We start from the raw sequence: 16,543 nt of genomic DNA, 5'->3' as shown, positions 1-16,543 counted from the left end.
ACGGGTTCAACGCGGGTATCTTTCGGTTTTTTTTTTTTTTTTTTTTTTTTTTTTAATAATGATAGAAGATATTGCTCGGATTCAGGAATTGCAACGTTCTCCGAGCAATTTTATAAACTACAAATTTATTCATTATCTTTTTCGTCTGCATTATATAAGCAAGGCTGACATAAAAAAAGGACTGTTTGATGTGTTTGTGAAAATTCAAGCTAAATGCAAAGAAATACAGAACGATGGTGAAATTAATCATTAATTTAAATTACCATGAAACATCACACATATGCATATAACTATATAAATTGTTGTTAATAAACTCAAATAATTAATGTTTATATTTTAAAAATTTACGTTATCAATTTCTTTCTTAAACTTTAAAATTGTTTGCTAAAAAGAGTGAAAATATTCAATACTATATTCGATAATATTATTTTCGTCGGGCATCTGTATCCTTTCAATTTTCTAAATCCAATACATGGGACGAAGATGACTTGGCAGCAGCAAAGGGATCCCTTACTTTTTTATCACATTTATGCATTATCTCATGTCTAGATGTCGAGCGACGTTTCCTTGGTGTTAGATTCAATCCTTCGTAGCTCACACTCGAGCTGTACAATATGTTTTCTGAAAGCAAATATGCTAATTTAGTTTTAAATTACAAGTGAGCAATAAGAATTTCAATATTTTAAAATATTGAAAATTGCAACAAACCTCTGGAACGTTTTAGATTCAATTTAGAACAACCTAGCAATCGGGAATACAAGGGCGACAGTGGTTTTCCATTCATCAAAGCCTCACATTTAACGGAGTGTTTACGAGGAGATAGCCATCCGCTCATATTGCTCCAAGAATTGCTGAAGTCTGATAGTGCTGTAGACAACTCGTAAGATGGACGCTTTTTTTCTGCATATCTTTTAAATAAGTCCTTATGTTTGCCTGGAAATTATTAACAATTTTATGACAAACGTTGAGGTTTATTTTTGAAACAATAACATTCTTACAAACAACACCTTTTTCGTTTAGAGATGAGCACAATTTCTCACAGAAAAGATTATCATCCACACATTTATTCAAGTTAAAATTAATTTCGGGAGATTGCAATATTTTGCAATTTGCAGATAATTTGTTTATTGTATCAGAATTGGTATAAGCATTTTTATTTTCTCGAGAATTATATTGTTCGTCCCTATATATACTGTTAATTCTAGTGTTCAGTGCACTAAACTGCGTTTGTAGAAATTTCATTTCTTTGCAAACATTATGAATAAATAGTAAGCATGGTGATAGATCTGAGAAATCGGCAGCGTTTATATGATATAACATTCGTATAAATGTCAGATAGAGCAATGTAAGTAAAGTGAAGAATGAAACGATGGAACCATCCGTGTATAAATTGTTGATTGTATTAATTGTTGATTGCTTAAATTGAAAAAAATAAAAAAAGATAATTTTGCCTAATTCAGATTTTCATATAATTTCTATCTTACCTCTAATAAGAAATTATTGCAGTTAATTTTGGGAAACTTATTTGCATCAAGCATTCCAGAATTTGTACTTATCTTCAGGACAAGTTTGGACAAACGATTGCAGGATTCTCCTAATTTAATTAGTTCTTTATTCTTTCCGTATATATATTGCATTTTCTCACGAATGTTTCTTGTCCATACTGCAATATAAAATAAATATTGTGAAAATTACTAATAAGTAGAGACTATCTACAGAAATGTTTATTGAATACTAACAACTTATGATATTTATATCTTCTACATCTATCAATCGTTTTTGAATTAATGGATGAATTGATATATTAAGAGCTAATCTTTCTATGTTTTCTTTCCTATCGAAAATCTCCGATTTATACATATTTAATATTTCAATCTCATTCCTGAAATATATGATGCAATTATATAAACTAGACACATCCATCATCCCTCAATACAAATGAAAATAATAGTTAGAATTTACTTGAAAAAGGTAGTTGCAGTATCAAGAATTTTCTGTGTTTCCTTATGAGTCTCTGTTATAATACTACATTTTTTAGCAGTTACATTATTAAAGTATGCTACAGTTATATCATCCACTGGACTTGTGCACGGTGCGTTGCATAATTCTCCTTGAACTGAAGAGAGAATTCGGCTTGAATAAATTGTAATTATACAGGAACTATTGGTTTTCATATATATATTCATCATATTACTTACATTTTTGTTTAATGTAACTTTTAAGCGCGACTTGCGATAGCTTCCACATGATAATCAGAAACTTGGTACCTCCCGATTGAATCAGATGAGACATCAATATTGTTGGGAAGTTGATGTCGGGATTGTCTCGCAAAAGGATGGAGAGAAACTTCTTCATCTCAAGACGATATGTTACTTCATCCCCTTTGCATAAGATCGGCCACCTGACCATTTGGTTAAAGAGTGTCGTGTCGTATACAATTGACAGATAATGAGATACATGCAGGAAACCGGCTGTATTCGGTTTATCAAACATACCCTTTCAGGAGAAAAGAAATACTTGTATCAAAAATTTGTCACTTACATTATATAAAAACGAAATAAAAATTTATCCCTGCGACGTATGTATGTCCATACCTGTCTAAAGTGTTGTTGAAATTCAATGGATGGTGGTACCATTTGCGTGAGCAAAAATACATTTTTGTAGAACGATGATCTGATGGTCCTAATATGACTTTCTTCCAATCTATTCATTATAATTATGTAAAGATAAAATTCAAATCGAGTCCGTTTCATCGATGATGTCTATTTACATTACAAGCAAGTGGCGACATATACATGTTTGACCTACACAAATCATTTATCTAAAAAATTGTGTTTATATAAACAAATAATATAAATAGATATAACGATAAACTGTTTTTACATACGGATTGGATTATAGGAGAATCTTCTTCTAATAAACTGTGAAACTAGACCCTTCCTTTCCTCAAATTACATGTTTAGCTCTTGTATACAAAATGTTGGTAGTTTCAAGGAAAATTCTGTGCAGTATTTTCGTGTAATTTTTTACATTGCATAATGCGAAATAACTTCATGTCTCTTCTACGAGATTTGTTCAGTGATAATGGTCCCATTGTTGTACCTGTGTTACGGCAAAAAACAATGATAAATAATAAACAGATTAATTCAACCCTGATCTTTGTCTCCATTTTTTATAATCTAAAATGCTCTTTTTAATTTAAAAATAATTACACATTTTTGTGCTTCTCAATTAAATATCAGACTGTAAAAAACACAATGTATATCCGTGCAATTTTTAAATAACAATTATAATTTTGGGATTTACAAGGCCGATCAAGCCGGTTACAGCTGTGCTTAAAGTCACCGATGTAAACGTGCCTTTAATAAAATTCTAGGGAAATTTAAGTCTCTTTCTGACAGTTCTAGGGCGATGACGTAAATGGCTACAGTCTGGTTTGAATGCGGTTTGCGGTCTGCGTGCATTCTATAGTTTCTGTTGGAGTTTGTTATGACCGGTTATGACTGTCACTGATTGCTAATTTGCATCTGTCGAAGAAGCTGATGACTCGCTAATTTACTTATGCGGTTTTATATTGATCTTTTACTAAACAATTGTTAACAGATAATGGCGTCAGGATTGGAAAGCTACATGAATCGTATCCTTTTTTCTATTCTTTATCTTTCAAAAGCACGAAAAATAATATTAACCTAAACACCACCTAGATACGGTTTCCATTATCACTTCGGACGGTAGGAATTTTATTGTAAGTATACGAATATTTTATTAATTTTGTTCAATCACGCGAAAACATGAATTTACGAAAATTACGAATAAATAATCTGTAATTGCCTTGGCCTTCACGTGGAGATTATTTTCAATTAAAGTGAGCATAGTAGACCTCAATGTTGTGTTTACATTGTTCTCTTGTGTATTAAAATTATTAAATTTAATAATTTTCTTATAATATTTGACTCTATATAGCGATTATTTTGTTTTAAGTAATTACGCTACTCTCTAATTAATATACTCAAGTTTCTATTATCGAGATGTTGCATCTTCCATGCAATTAATTATTTAGCTTTATTTTAAATCGAGTTTTCATTTCAGGGCACATTAAAAGGTTTTGATCAGACTATCAACATAATTCTTGATGAATCGCATGAACGGGTATATAGTACAACACAGGGAGTGGAGCAAGTTGTCCTGGGTTTACATATTATCAGAGGAGATAACGTGTTAGTATAGTCTCTTGAAATAAGTTGCACAAACAGTAGCTCCAATAATCGTTTGTAATGTGATTATTTGTTTTATTAATACACCAATGCTCACAATATAAATAGAAAAATAATTTTATTTTGCATTATTGGTTGTAAGAAAATAAATAATGGACATAAACTTATTTGTAAAAAATATTACTTAATTATAAAGTGTCCTGTTTTTTTTTCAGAGCAATAGTGGGAGAGTTAGATGACGAGATGGATGCACGGTTGGATTTATCATTGATACGTGCTGATCCTCTAAGTTCTATTATACATTGATAATGTACCTGGAACTGTAGAATCGTTGCTCATTTTCATTCAAAATTTAAAATAAAAACGATCGATGGCATTAGAAAAAAAAGAATACAACTCTTCCTACAAGTTGTATATTGTATAAAAATTTTCCATTTTTCTCATATATATGAGATATATATATATATACACATGTTATCATATAATTGTATTTCAAAAAGTGCACAGAATTAATATAGTAGTATTTACATCATCGAGATAAAGCAGCAAGAATTTGTGTTTGAAACAACAATTGTCATCTGTGTGTACAAAAATCTTACTATATAATAGTAAACTTTATTCTTTATAAATGTAATTTTGCTCTGTATCATAATATAGCAATAGATAAAAATATAATTGCATCATAGATTAACATCGAACTAACATCGAATTAACATCTAAATAATTCAATAAAGATTTAATTCTTTCGTATTTATTTCTAAATTTATCCTAAAGAAAATACGTACACCTAGAGAAATTGTTTTGCTTTCTCAGGATTATTCAGAGTTTATCGTTATTATTATTTAAATCACACGCAAATTTGTAAGAAGAAATTAGTAAAGACTCTAAGTAATAATTTACGTCGAAAATGCGCAAGAATGTACATATATATATATATATATATATATATATATATGAAGAATATATAATGTCGAATGTCGCGTCATTTCAAACAGGAATCGATTCAATACCGGAATTTACATGTTTGCACATATATTTCTTTTTTCCTTTTAAACGTAGAAAAGTATCTCGCGTCATACATGCCCCAAAATCTCTATCGCGCTATATATTAAATTTCTTTACAAAATATTGCATTTCACATTAGATTTTCTATAATTGAGTCACTTGATTCGTGAGATCGCAAGTCGTATGAAGAGACAATGTAATGGATGCAAAAACCGCAGGCACTTAACGTGCCACTTGCGTGGAAGACAACAAAACTATCAACTTGATTAACGTCTTTATCAACATGTTTTCTCCACTCGTTTACTCTCGAATTATTTCGACATAACTTATGTGTTAAGTGTCTTTTTTTATGGAGCCTGTATTTATAAACTAGTGGATACGCATCGAATATATCTATATATATCTTTTATTTTACGGATTATATATTTCACTAGCGACGTGTTGAAAATTTTATATGGAAAATTACAATCAGAGTGATGGATGCGGTATGTTTTTGAATGTTTAGAACGCGCAGATTTTCAGACAAGTAGAAAATCGCGCGTTTATGAGCATTGCATGTGGTGCAGTTTTCTCCCGCTGCACTTATTAAAATAATTTGAAATGAATTACGTATAACGTGACTTACTATAAATTTTCTTCATCGATAATTTCCAATCTGTCGATCGTAATCATTAATATGGTAATCACTAATACAGTAATCTTCAGAATCAAAACTTTCTTAAATAAGTACCAGTTACAGATTTATTTCTATATAAACGAAAAGTGAGTAACAAAAATGACGAATATTTATATATATATATATATATATCTATATATCTATATTTACATAAATATTTATAATTTAAGAATAAATCTGTAGCAATAATCAATCTATAAACTTCATATCGATACCATTAAAATAAACTGGAAAGACTAATAAACAGTCGAGTACGTTGCATGAACGCACATATGTATATGTATATACGCACGCATATTATGCAGTTTGATCGTTCGTGAGAACTATTATCAGGTGCTCACAGTCTATGTATACATATATATTTATTTCTTCTGCTGTTTCTTTCAGTTATTAGTCACCATATTGGTCCTGTTGCGATTTCTGTTGCGGCGAAGACGACCGCCACGCTGTCTATTGCTGCCCGGGCCCCAATCGTCGCCCATCGGAGGACCAAAACTGGGTCCGTTCGATCCATTTGGATTAAATCCCATCATACCGGGTTCGCCAGTTCCGCCGGGACCGCCGGGACCGCCGGGACCGCCGGGTCCCCCAAAATTATTGTAGCTGCCAGCGCAGGGATAAGGAGGTGGGCCCCCTTCGTAGGAATTGTCCGGTCCGAAGGTAACGGGCGCGGGACCCAACAGTCCAGCTCCGTTGTTACGTTGCACGTTGAACCGCGGATCGAAATTCATCTGACTCTGGGACGGCATCGGAACGGGCCCGTTCATACCCATCCCGCCGGCTCCATGCGGCATTCCCATGGGCGGCGGCATCGGTCCGGCGTTCATCATGGGCCTCATCGGACCCATACCCATCGGGTAATTTGGACCCATCGGGCCCATCATGCCCTGCGGTGGACCCGGCATTCCAGGACCAGGTGGCGGTCCGGGCATACCAGGCGGTCCTACTTGCATGCCTCCTGGACCGTGACCCATATTGGGCCCCATCGCTTCCATCGGTTGCGGCTGCATTCCCTTGGAAGCGTTGATTGCATTTTGCGAGGATGACTGCTGATTGGAAGCGGCTGCCTCGAGCGTTTTCCGTCGCGGATCCGTACGAACGGCGCACTGCGGCGGCGATTTTGGTGTCTCCGCCATTTGGTGCTTCACCTGCGGCGGCGGCGGTGACATCGGCGAATCGGCCAGCTCGGGTTTGACAATACGGAAGATCTTACGAAGACGCGGATCGTACTTGACCTGCGTGTCCTCCTTCGTTAGTTTCAGACCGGTATAATCCGGCCTAGGTATGTCCACTACGTAAACTTTGTACGGCATTGGCGGATGCGACGCGATACTCGCGTCGATCTCGGTACACGGCTTGTGCGCGGGCGCCGGTTTGAATGGCAGACTCAGTATCTGTCGTAGATCCACGTCGGATTTCACGCGAAGATCCGTGTCGCCGAACTCGCTGGTCTGAAAACGCTGTCGAAAATCCATGTCCTGCCGTCTGAGATCCTGATCCGCTTTGGTCCGAAGATCGGTGTCCATATTCGCGTCCATCGCAGTGATACCGGAACTGTAGATGCTCGTTTCCAGCCTAAGAGGCTTCTGCGATTCCCTCTTAGCGTCGGATATGCTCGGACTGCTCGGCTTCTGCTCTGCTTCTCGACGCTGCCTGGGATCTCGAGACATGCGCGGATCCCTAGACACGGGCGCGGCGACCGAACTCGATGCCGGTGATAGTCTCGGACTCGACGACACCTCGCTGTCCGATTTGGGATCTTGTGCCGATTTAGTTTTGGATGCGTCTTGGCTCGAGTTAGCCGCTTGTTGCGTTTTGTTGCTCGTTGAGCTTTGAGCTTTTATAGTGGACAATAGCTTAGACACCTGGGCACTGATGTCGAATTTGCTCAAGTCGCCCAGTTTGTCCACGATAGCGGCCGGTTGGGGCACGTTGGGCGCGGGTGGCTGGGACGGAAACTCTTCCTTGATAACGACGGTCGGCTTTCTCTCCACGACCTCGATCTCTTCCTTCGAACTATCCACTATAGTAAGATTGCCACCTTCCTCGTCATCGTCGTCATCGTCGTCCTCGTCATCCGAATACCAATCCTCGACGATCTGATCGGCACGTACGCTGGAATCATTTTCCATGTTCTTGAAACTGTCTTGCGCCGCGCGTTGCTGCTGCTGTATTCGCATGAATAACTCTTGCGCCTTCTTCGGTAAATGAAGCGGCACCGCTTCGTCCGTAGAGGAAAAGGAAACGTCGTGGGTTTGATCACCTGTTTTAAATACAAGTATGTAATAATTGTTCATTTCTTTTATATCATGTTTGATGAAGTTTTTTTATCATCTATGTTATACATATTTTTTTAGATATATTATAATTATAAATAAAAATAAGGAAGAATGCAATATATAAAATAAGAAATATTACTAAACAAAAAATAGAATTGAGAGATATAAAATAAGTATGAGTTACTTTGTTTATTTTAAACATTATTCAACCTTTTATAAAATAAAATATATATATCTTGAATATATATATTTTATTTTATAAAAGGTTGAATAATGAAAAAAAGAAAAAGTTACAAAAGTGATTATTCTTACTTTGCTCGCTATCGAGATGCTTTTCTTTTTCCTTATCCTCATCTTCAGTTGGTACTTCGATAACGAGTTCCGCTTCTTCGTCTTGATCGCTCTCGTCATCGAGTTTATTTTTCGTCAGACTCGCCACTTTATCGGCTATACTATAAACAGGTGGTGGTTTCTTCGCATTCAGTAATTGCCTCAAGTCAACGTCTTTTCTCTTTTTCGCCTACAAATTAAAAAAAAAAATAAATTATGATATATTAAAAAAATCCTTTTAATTCAAATTTTCTAATAAAATTGATCATAATACTTGTTACAATATAAATTCATATATAATGTTATACCTCGTCTAATATATCATCTTCTCCTACATCCTTTGTAAAGTCTTCTCTCGTCTTTTGTACAGTTTTATTTGATTCTACATTTCTTTCGCTATAGAAATCTAACGGTGCAGCAGGTTGCTTTTGTGCTTGTTGTTGCGTGGCTAAACCTAATGCAGCATTTGGAAGCTGAAGACCAAGTTCATTTGCCGACTGTAGTAGCATAATATGCTCGTAAGGAACTCGATCCTCGTCCGATCCCCACCGCGTTTTCTTTCCAGAAGGCTTCCTCTCCCTCAATTGTTTTTGTAAACTTGTTTGTTCTATTTAATCAATTTTAAATTTAATATAAAGATTGAAATAAACAATAAAACACATTTTAAAAAATGTTTAGTAACAAAAATAAATTTTTTCAGTATTAAATTTCAGTATTAAATTTTTTTTTTTAAATATAATTTTACCTTTGTCTTCTTTTTCGTCAGTTTTTTCTGTAGGTGCTGATAGATTCAATTCGAAAAGACTGGGAATCTTTTGATTTGTTGTATCTTGACCTTGAGCTAGAGAACGTGCAGTATTATTTATCATTAACATTGCACCCTCTCTACTTAATCTTGGAAAATCACCAAGAATTTCCTTCGGAGCAGTTTCCAAGTGTTTCAGAAGAATATTCTTTACCTGAAATACAACACAAATAAATAAAATATTTTTAGTAAAAAATTTAGACATACCTTACTTTGTTCTTATTAGCATTGTTCAATTTTTACATGCAATTACAATTTAAACGTGTCATAAAAAAAATAATGTCAATTACATACAATTATAAAATTACATAAAATGTACCTGTTCATTCAAAGGCTGATGTGAAAATTTACAATTGTCGCCTTGATTACATTTCAGACCAGTATGGAAGAACTTGCAAGGGAAATCGTGATGCATGTACAAGCACTTGTCACGTTTAGCACAACAATCCATAAGATAAAACTTGCATAATTCCATCTTTCTGGGTGGTAAAGCGTTGTGCGAATATGGACAATCGTCTCCCCTATGACATTTTCCTTGCATATAATATACGCAGATTGTATCTGCATCCTGTCCATGATCGTTGTTCTGCAGTCGACGACCATTTCGATCGTTTCGGATTTGGCCTCGAGTTTTGTTTTTACCACCACGTTCATTTTTACCGCGACGCCCTATCATACATATACAAAAGTGTTAGAAACATAATCTAATATAATAGATTTTATATAATTATAAATTAGATAATTTTATTGTAATGAAAATAAGAAGGATTATATATAGTGTATCTTATATATCAACATAACTGAGAAAAATAGAAATTAAATCTTTATACCTCCGCCACCTCCTCCCCCTCCCCCTCCCCCTCCTCCTCCTCCACGTCCGGTGCCGCGTTTGCTATCATTTTCTCTGTGTCGATTTATATTAGGTCTTTCCTCATAATCCGAATTACTATCAAAATTTTCGTGCTCGTTCATAGAACGTCTGGGAGAATTATTATTCTCTTGAGAATCTTTCCTGATCGGTGACGCTCCTCGTACGAATAGCATTTCGTCTTCATCCTCGTTGGTGTTCTCGTCCTCGCTCAATTTTCGTTTCTGTAAAGTGTCATCAAACCTCATTAATTATAAAACAAGGACAACATTATGTCTATAGCTTTAAAAGCAATCTCAATAAGTCGGTAAAAATAACATTTAGTGTATCTGTATAAATAAAATTTATCTCGTGTATTACATACCTTTTGATCTTTATTACGATCTTCTTCTTTCTCATCACGAACTCTTTTCCGAACTTTATTCCTGTTATTCTTGCTCTTTGCTTTGGATTCCTGACTTTTTCCTCCATCTTCTTCCATCGCAGCCTTGATGGCTTTTTCAACATCTCCAGCCCAATCTTCAGTTGGACCTTTGTACTTTAAAAAGTGCTTACCAGCTGCCTGTGCAGGCTGCTGCTTTTTATTCTTGTTAAACTTTGCATCAAAATTTTTTGTCTTTGCAGAATCTGACTTGGGCGTTGATTTAGCAGCCTCTGGTGCATCATTTGCTGCCCGGACGACTGGCTCGTCGTCTTCGTCTGATGGAATTTCTCCATCTTCCAAATCGTTATCATTGCTGTATATTAAAAAAAAATTATTTTTAGAGTTATAAAAATATTACAGAAATTTGTAAATTATTCTTTACACACTGATTTATGGTATTAGTGATAATTATGTAAAGTTTACAAATCATGTATAAAATTTTTATATCTTATTAATCATATATAAATCATAAACTCTGATATCTATAGTTGATTTAAATAACAAGATGTTTAAATTCAATGACTGCAACGAAGACAATAACACTTTTTTACATTTAAAAACTTTTCTATACTTTAAGTATGTTTTATTTTGAGATATCAAATTATTATCTTTTGTTCTATATAAAAAGATGTATGCGTATTTATATATTGTAAACTACATTATTATTGAAATATATAATCTTTGCAATATACTTATGTACACGATACAATTGCGGCTTTTTTTTGCGCATAATAATGATGAATTATTAAATAAATATATATAGTCTAAAATAAGAGATGCAAATTTTTGTTCAGCTTCATTGTATTGTTCAATATCGCTATACGAGATGAAGATAAACAAGATCTGATGATGTTTACTCTTTCTGAGGGTACATCTTAATATCTAATTAGAGAAAATCTATTTCTCGATCATTACAAAATTGAGTGATTTTTCTGCATCAAATTTTCCCATATAAACAATCCTGTTAGAAAGCTCTAAATGAGAAAGAAACGCATCCCTCGAGGAGACGCTACGTTATCTCGTCGTACTTCATAATAGCCTGCCGAGATATCGCGCGTGTTTTGCGACTTATTAATGAGCTAAAAGCGACGAGGGGAGATGATGAAGAGGACGGACTCGTCATTGTTGTCAAGGACAAACTGATAGCACAGTGGTGCTTTATACGTCGTGGAGAACTCTCTCTCTCGAGAAGTGAAACTCGACTCGAGCGAACTATAACGTGACGACATCCGAAGCTACTGACCGTGTCGAAAACGTGGGGTCTTCGGGGAGGAAAAAAGAGACTGCGCATATTCAGCGCGAAACCAAGTTGCACACCCGTTAGAAACCGATCGATGACAATCTCCGGCGGGAAAATATGCAGCTATATGTAGCTATACGTAAAAAGACGCGTCGTATATGAATCACAGTTTTACGTAAATATATCCGGCCGTGCAAAGACAGACGAAATAAAAAAAATAATAAAAAAACGAAAACAGAATAGCATATCGTTATCAAATCGAATGAGTCCAAATTCCGATCGACAGGATCTAATTAACATATATGTTAACGATCGAAGATATAAGGCTTGATAATTAATTACGACATAATAAATGATATATCGAAAATTTTGAGTTTCAAGCTCTTAAAAAGAGAAACGATTCTCTACTATAGAAGAAGCTATACTTAAAAATAATATAATTTTGTAAAAATAGATATTTTTGGATATTATAAATATATAACTATTCTTATGGTGCAAAAATGTCTCTTATTCGCGACAAACGAATTGGAGCTATATCGGAGATTGAATTCACCAAGATCAATACTATAATCTTTCCTTAAATCTTTAATAATATCAAATTATTTATTAATCATCGATTAATTATACCGAATTCTTAATTTGTGCATAGAGATACGTCGCCCCGTAAAAATGGCGGATCTCGGAATGGAAATAAAAGATTGGAGTTGCCTTACCGCATCGGGTCATCATTATCATAATAATTATCATCATCATCATCAGATCATGATCATCATCATCATCATTCATAGCTTCGTCATTACGACGAATCGTCATAATCATAGTATTATAAGCATCGAAGAGAAACTGTTTCACATTTTCCAACATTGTCGTCGTTGCAGCATTGTCGATTTAAAGGGTGACATTAAAGCGGATGACGCCAAACGGGGGACATTACGTCCAAAAGCTCTTCGCGTGTCGACTCTCGTTCATTGAAGGGTTTCTTTCTCTCTTTCTCTGCTGCTGTATATATATGCGTATATGCGTATATGCGTATATGCGTATATGCGTATGTGCGTGACGCGCGTGTCTCGTGTGTCAAGAGGGAAAAGACTAAAAGGTCTCGCGAGCGTCTGATTATTCCGGCGTAGGAGAGGATGTTTATACAGAGTGACTCAGATCTATCGCGCGCTTCATCTCTAAAATTGTTTCTTTTCGTAGAATGTGAATGAAATGATTTTTGTATAATTTTATATAATTTTCATTTTTTTTCAATTAATTTAATTTATTTATAATTAAATTTCTCAAAGTAACATTCTCTCGAAATAAAATTCGTTCTCTCAGACAAGATTAATTAATCACGATTTGCTCTGAACTTTATTTAAACGAAGCATCCTTAATTTTTTTCGATACTTTTTATAATTTATTAAATTCTTTATCATCGATTAATTTTTTATATCCAAAATTATTATACTGACTATCTCTTAAGCTTGTTCCTTCCAAGGAATAATTTATTTTATCCATCGGAAAAATAAAGCGCGATAGATCCGAGATACCTGATTACATGATTATATGTCATAGCAGAAAGAATTGAAGGGTTTTATGTATATTTTTTCGTCTTGCTTATATCCATTATCATGTCCATAAATGTAATCGGTCTGTCGTAAAGGAGGGGAAAAAAGCTAAAGGTTCTTATCTCGACCGGAGATAATCGATTCATATTACCGCGACGTTCTATCGTCTCGATTCGCGTGCATCGGCGAATCGACAATTCAACCGAGATATTAATAACTATAATTTTACAACGAATTATTTCTTCAATCGAAGATTACATATACATCCGCGATAAATTAAAGTCCAAAGTTTATATACCGTCGCTCTTTTCGTAAATAATTTTTCGTCCGCTCTCTTGATCCGAAAATTCGTCGAAATTTCTCTTTTAATCGTCCCAATAATTTTCTATAAATAAAAAAAAAAAAGAAAGAGCCAAAATGTGCGCGCGCAGTGAGGGGACTCGCCCACCTGTTTTCTTCTCTCTCGCCAAAACTTCTCTCACCCGCGATCTGAATTCTGAAAATAATTCGTCGGGAAAATAACTCCCGCGGAGAATATCGATTCTGAAATAATCGCGGCGTCATTTGAAACGTCATAAGAGAGAACAGCCTTGACCCTCCCGTCCATTTCATTCTCTCGCTTGAAGATCGACTCGATAATGTCATGAGAGAAGATAAAATATGCATGAAAATAAAAAAGAATATACATACATCTTTTCTCTTAAACCCAGATGAAAAGCTACGAGATTATACAACGAGAGAATAGCTTTCGGAAAAAAGGAACGCGCGTCGAAATCGAAGGAATGCTTTGTTTGTTCCGGTCTCTCTTGTGAAATCGGTCGAAAGCAGGGAAGGGGAGCAGAGGGGGGGAGCGAAGAAAGAAGGATGAGAAGCGTTGGGGGGCGAAGAAAAGAATGGTGGAGGGAACGAAGAGAGTTATGTGTGTGTAACTTTTGTATGTATGTGTATATATGTTTCCGTTTCGTACGAGAGATTTGTCAAACGATAATATTGTCACTCGCGAAATATTCTCCTTTCCTCGTTTTTTTTCCGTCCCATTAGCATCGAATAAAAAAAGATACGTAATATGTATACATAGTATAGTATGTATAGGAAGCAAACCTTTGGATTAGAGTCTCAGCCGCGGAAACACTCTCTACTGCCATTTTCGTTTTCGGTTCCGCAGATCGATCACGATCTGTGCGTGTCTCGCTCTCTCGGTACCCCGAAGTGTGAACAAGTGAGCCAGTTCTCTATATCAGCACTGGGTCCGCCGATATCGTCCGATCGGCGATCGTACGATCGATTCGACCGACCACACTCGACAGGTCTTTGCTCTGGCGGAATAATCGCGCTGCTCGAATGAATGCTAGCATTTGAGAGAGCTTAATAAGCGTCCGTTCGTGTAAAAACGAACTGACGATGATAGACTACGTCTCCTTTTCTCTCCCTTTCTCCGTCTCTCGTTTTCTACGTAATCCCGAAAAAACTTTACGACAGTTAACGCCCTTTTTACGGTCGTTCCGTTCTTTAATTGGTCTCTCTCTCTCTCTCTCTCTCTCTGTCTTTATCTTTCACAAAAGGACCTTGCAGGGGGTCCTCGGCGGGAGTTTTTCCCGGAAAAAGTTTCTCCTACCGAACTGAATAAATACGGAAATATTTTGCACTCTTTTGGCTGACTTTTACCCTTTTTTTTCTCTCCCTCACCGAGAGGGCGGCAGATACGGCAGATATTATTTTCACTATAAGTGCGAGCGACCTCGCGATCTCTCTCTCCCAAAAAGCCCGTAACAAGCAGAATGGAATTCGGTCAGATCGCGCGATCCTCCTTTTCTCGCCGTCGCGACGAGAACGACGTCATTCTGGCTGACGTGGCATATGGCTGACCCAGGCGACGAACGCTCGTCGTGGGCGTCTCTCTCTCTCTCTCTCTCTCTCTCTCTCTCTCTCTCTCCCGATTATCTTTTTACCTACCCACCCTATCTGCCTCCCTCGTTCGCCCCCCGCACCGTTCGTTTGTGTATCTGAGTGTTACGTGTGCGACCTCGTGTGCGCGCGCGACGCTGTTGCAGCTCGTGTCCGAAGTCCGAACGGAAGTGCGACGCGATGAAAATGGGAACGCGCTCGCGCCTGCGTACTTCTCGGATCCCCGGAAAAAAGAGGGGAAAAAAAAAGAAAACTTCGAGACTCTCTCTCTCTCTCTCTTCGACGAGAAAGAGAGGGAGAAAGAGAGAGACAGACGGTCCTCCCTCTCTCTCCCTCAACCCTCTTGATAACGATGCTTTCTTTCACTCTTGGCGATTTTTCAACCGCACGATTCTTCGGCAACGACGATATGGTTTCCCTCTCCTCGAGTATAACGATGACAAACGGTTAATTTTTTTTTCTTTTTTACAGAGAGAGACAGAGATAGGGAGTGACGGATGTAGTTTCAATGCGCGCGACCCTTTTGCCGAGAGATCGATGAAAACGGATGGTAAAACGTAAAAATTGTCGTTATCAGAAATAAGACGATCTGGATGATATCACGCACCCTTCCCCTACTGTCAATAGTCAAACGAGTCAAACGTACAAACAACGAACGCGCGTGCTTCTCTTTCTCGCACGCGTCGTTCTCTGCGATTTGGATCTCTCAGCAAGAGCGTTTATAAACATATGTTGTTGCAGCGAAAGAAACGAGATTATTTTAGCCGCAAAGCAAAGACGACGTAGAGTACGCGATCGGTCTGATGCGTATTTACGCTATACAGCAGGTAGAGTGTAAAAATGTTGCAGTCAATGACGATGAGCGAAACTTCGGAGATCAAACTAAACATGGCCACATCTGGAACTATTCTGAGCCTCTGAGCCAGACGCCCGTCACCGGAAACCTTTGGATGGCGGCGGCGAACAAGCTAGCAGCGGGTCAGGAGGGATAAAATGACGCTCGTCGACCAATCGCGCGCTCCGCCAGTCGGTCACGTGATCGCACGCCCTTTGTCCGCCTCTCGTTTCTCGTCCGCGTCATCGTTTCTTCTTCCCCCTCTTCGTCCCGCTTCACTTGTCATTTTCCCTTCTCACTCTCTCTCTCTCTCTCTCACTCCTTTGTGCGCGATTTCTCGCGAGATTCCTGAATATATTCGCTGCGATATAGTAGCCCATTAGCGCGGGAACTTCTGCGAAGATGTGATGTG

At 36.9% G+C, this 16,543-nt stretch overlaps 3 protein-coding genes across 9 annotated transcripts; 1 reads left to right on the top strand and 2 right to left on the bottom strand.

Moving 5' to 3' along the window:
• Positions 1–26: 26 nt before the first annotated feature.
• On the bottom strand, positions 27–3,365 carry LOC145933858 (uncharacterized). Of its 3 annotated transcripts, none has more exons than XM_083033877.1 (10): positions 3,213–3,365; positions 2,888–3,102; positions 2,595–2,821; positions 2,199–2,496; positions 1,963–2,116; positions 1,740–1,882; positions 1,485–1,663; positions 1,008–1,416; positions 709–933; positions 27–621 (listed from the first exon to the last, which is right to left on the bottom strand). In XM_083033877.1, exons 3-10 carry the CDS (start codon positions 2,751–2,753, stop codon positions 452–454), a joined length of 1,737 nt encoding a protein of 578 aa, XP_082890003.1. In that variant the 5' UTR covers positions 2,754–2,821; positions 2,888–3,102; positions 3,213–3,365; the 3' UTR covers positions 27–451. The 3 variants fall into 3 exon arrangements, with proteins under 3 accessions (XP_082890003.1, XP_082890001.1, XP_082890007.1); XM_083033875.1 differs by having other exon boundaries at positions 2,595–2,804; XM_083033881.1 differs by lacking the exons at positions 1,740–1,882; positions 1,963–2,116 and having other exon boundaries at positions 2,595–2,804.
• A 105-nt stretch (positions 3,366–3,470) lies between these two features.
• Positions 3,471–4,916, top strand: LOC145933907 (U6 snRNA-associated Sm-like protein LSm8). Its single transcript, XM_083033951.1, has 4 exons — positions 3,471–3,637; positions 3,705–3,745; positions 4,090–4,217; positions 4,430–4,916. Exons 1-4 carry the CDS (start codon positions 3,607–3,609, stop codon positions 4,518–4,520), a joined length of 291 nt encoding a protein of 96 aa, XP_082890077.1. The 5' UTR covers positions 3,471–3,606; the 3' UTR covers positions 4,521–4,916.
• On the bottom strand, positions 4,316–16,195 carry Su(sable) (suppressor of sable). Of its 5 annotated transcripts, none has more exons than XM_083033808.1 (9): positions 16,112–16,195; positions 14,493–14,739; positions 10,542–10,914; positions 10,140–10,401; positions 9,629–9,978; positions 9,250–9,463; positions 8,813–9,111; positions 8,487–8,694; positions 4,316–8,158 (listed from the first exon to the last, which is right to left on the bottom strand). In XM_083033808.1, the coding sequence occupies exons 2-9, from the start codon at positions 14,534–14,536 to the stop codon at positions 6,279–6,281; spliced, it is 3,630 nt and encodes a 1,209-aa protein (XP_082889934.1). In that variant the 5' UTR covers positions 14,537–14,739; positions 16,112–16,195; the 3' UTR covers positions 4,316–6,278. The 5 variants fall into 5 exon arrangements, with proteins under 5 accessions (XP_082889934.1, XP_082889941.1, XP_082889925.1 ...); XM_083033815.1 differs by having other exon boundaries at positions 14,493–14,707; positions 16,112–16,194; XM_083033799.1 differs by lacking the exon at positions 16,112–16,195 and having other exon boundaries at positions 14,493–15,293.
• Between the last annotated feature and the right edge of the window lie 348 nt (positions 16,196–16,543).

Source organism: Prenolepis imparis, unplaced genomic scaffold (assembly GCF_030444845.1).
Source record: "Prenolepis imparis isolate NDT839.2.m4 unplaced genomic scaffold, iyPreImpa1.0 SCAF_1, whole genome shotgun sequence".
NCBI classification, from domain to species: Eukaryota; Metazoa; Arthropoda; class Insecta; order Hymenoptera; family Formicidae; genus Prenolepis; species Prenolepis imparis.
This window is presented reverse-complemented; position numbering and strand designations above follow the sequence as displayed.

Bases quoted from the DNA above. Each gene is read 5' to 3' on its own strand.
- LOC145933858 (XM_083033877.1), bottom strand. From the start codon at position 2,753: ATGAAACGGACTCGATTTGAATTTTATCTTTACATAATTATAATGAAT. The intron at 2,497-2,594 runs GTATGGACATAC...TTCTCCTGAAAG, and splicing joins TTCAACAACACTTTAGACAG to GGTATGTTTGATAAACCGAA. The intron at 1,417-1,484 runs GTAAGATAGAAA...TTTCAATTTAAG, and splicing joins GCAATAATTTCTTATTAGAG to CAATCAACAATTAATACAAT.
- LOC145933907 (XM_083033951.1), top strand. From the start codon at position 3,607: ATGGCGTCAGGATTGGAAAGCTACATGAATC. The intron at 3,638-3,704 runs GTATCCTTTTTT...AACACCACCTAG, and splicing joins ATTGGAAAGCTACATGAATC to ATACGGTTTCCATTATCACT. The intron at 3,746-4,089 runs GTAAGTATACGA...TTTTCATTTCAG, and splicing joins CGGACGGTAGGAATTTTATT to GGCACATTAAAAGGTTTTGA.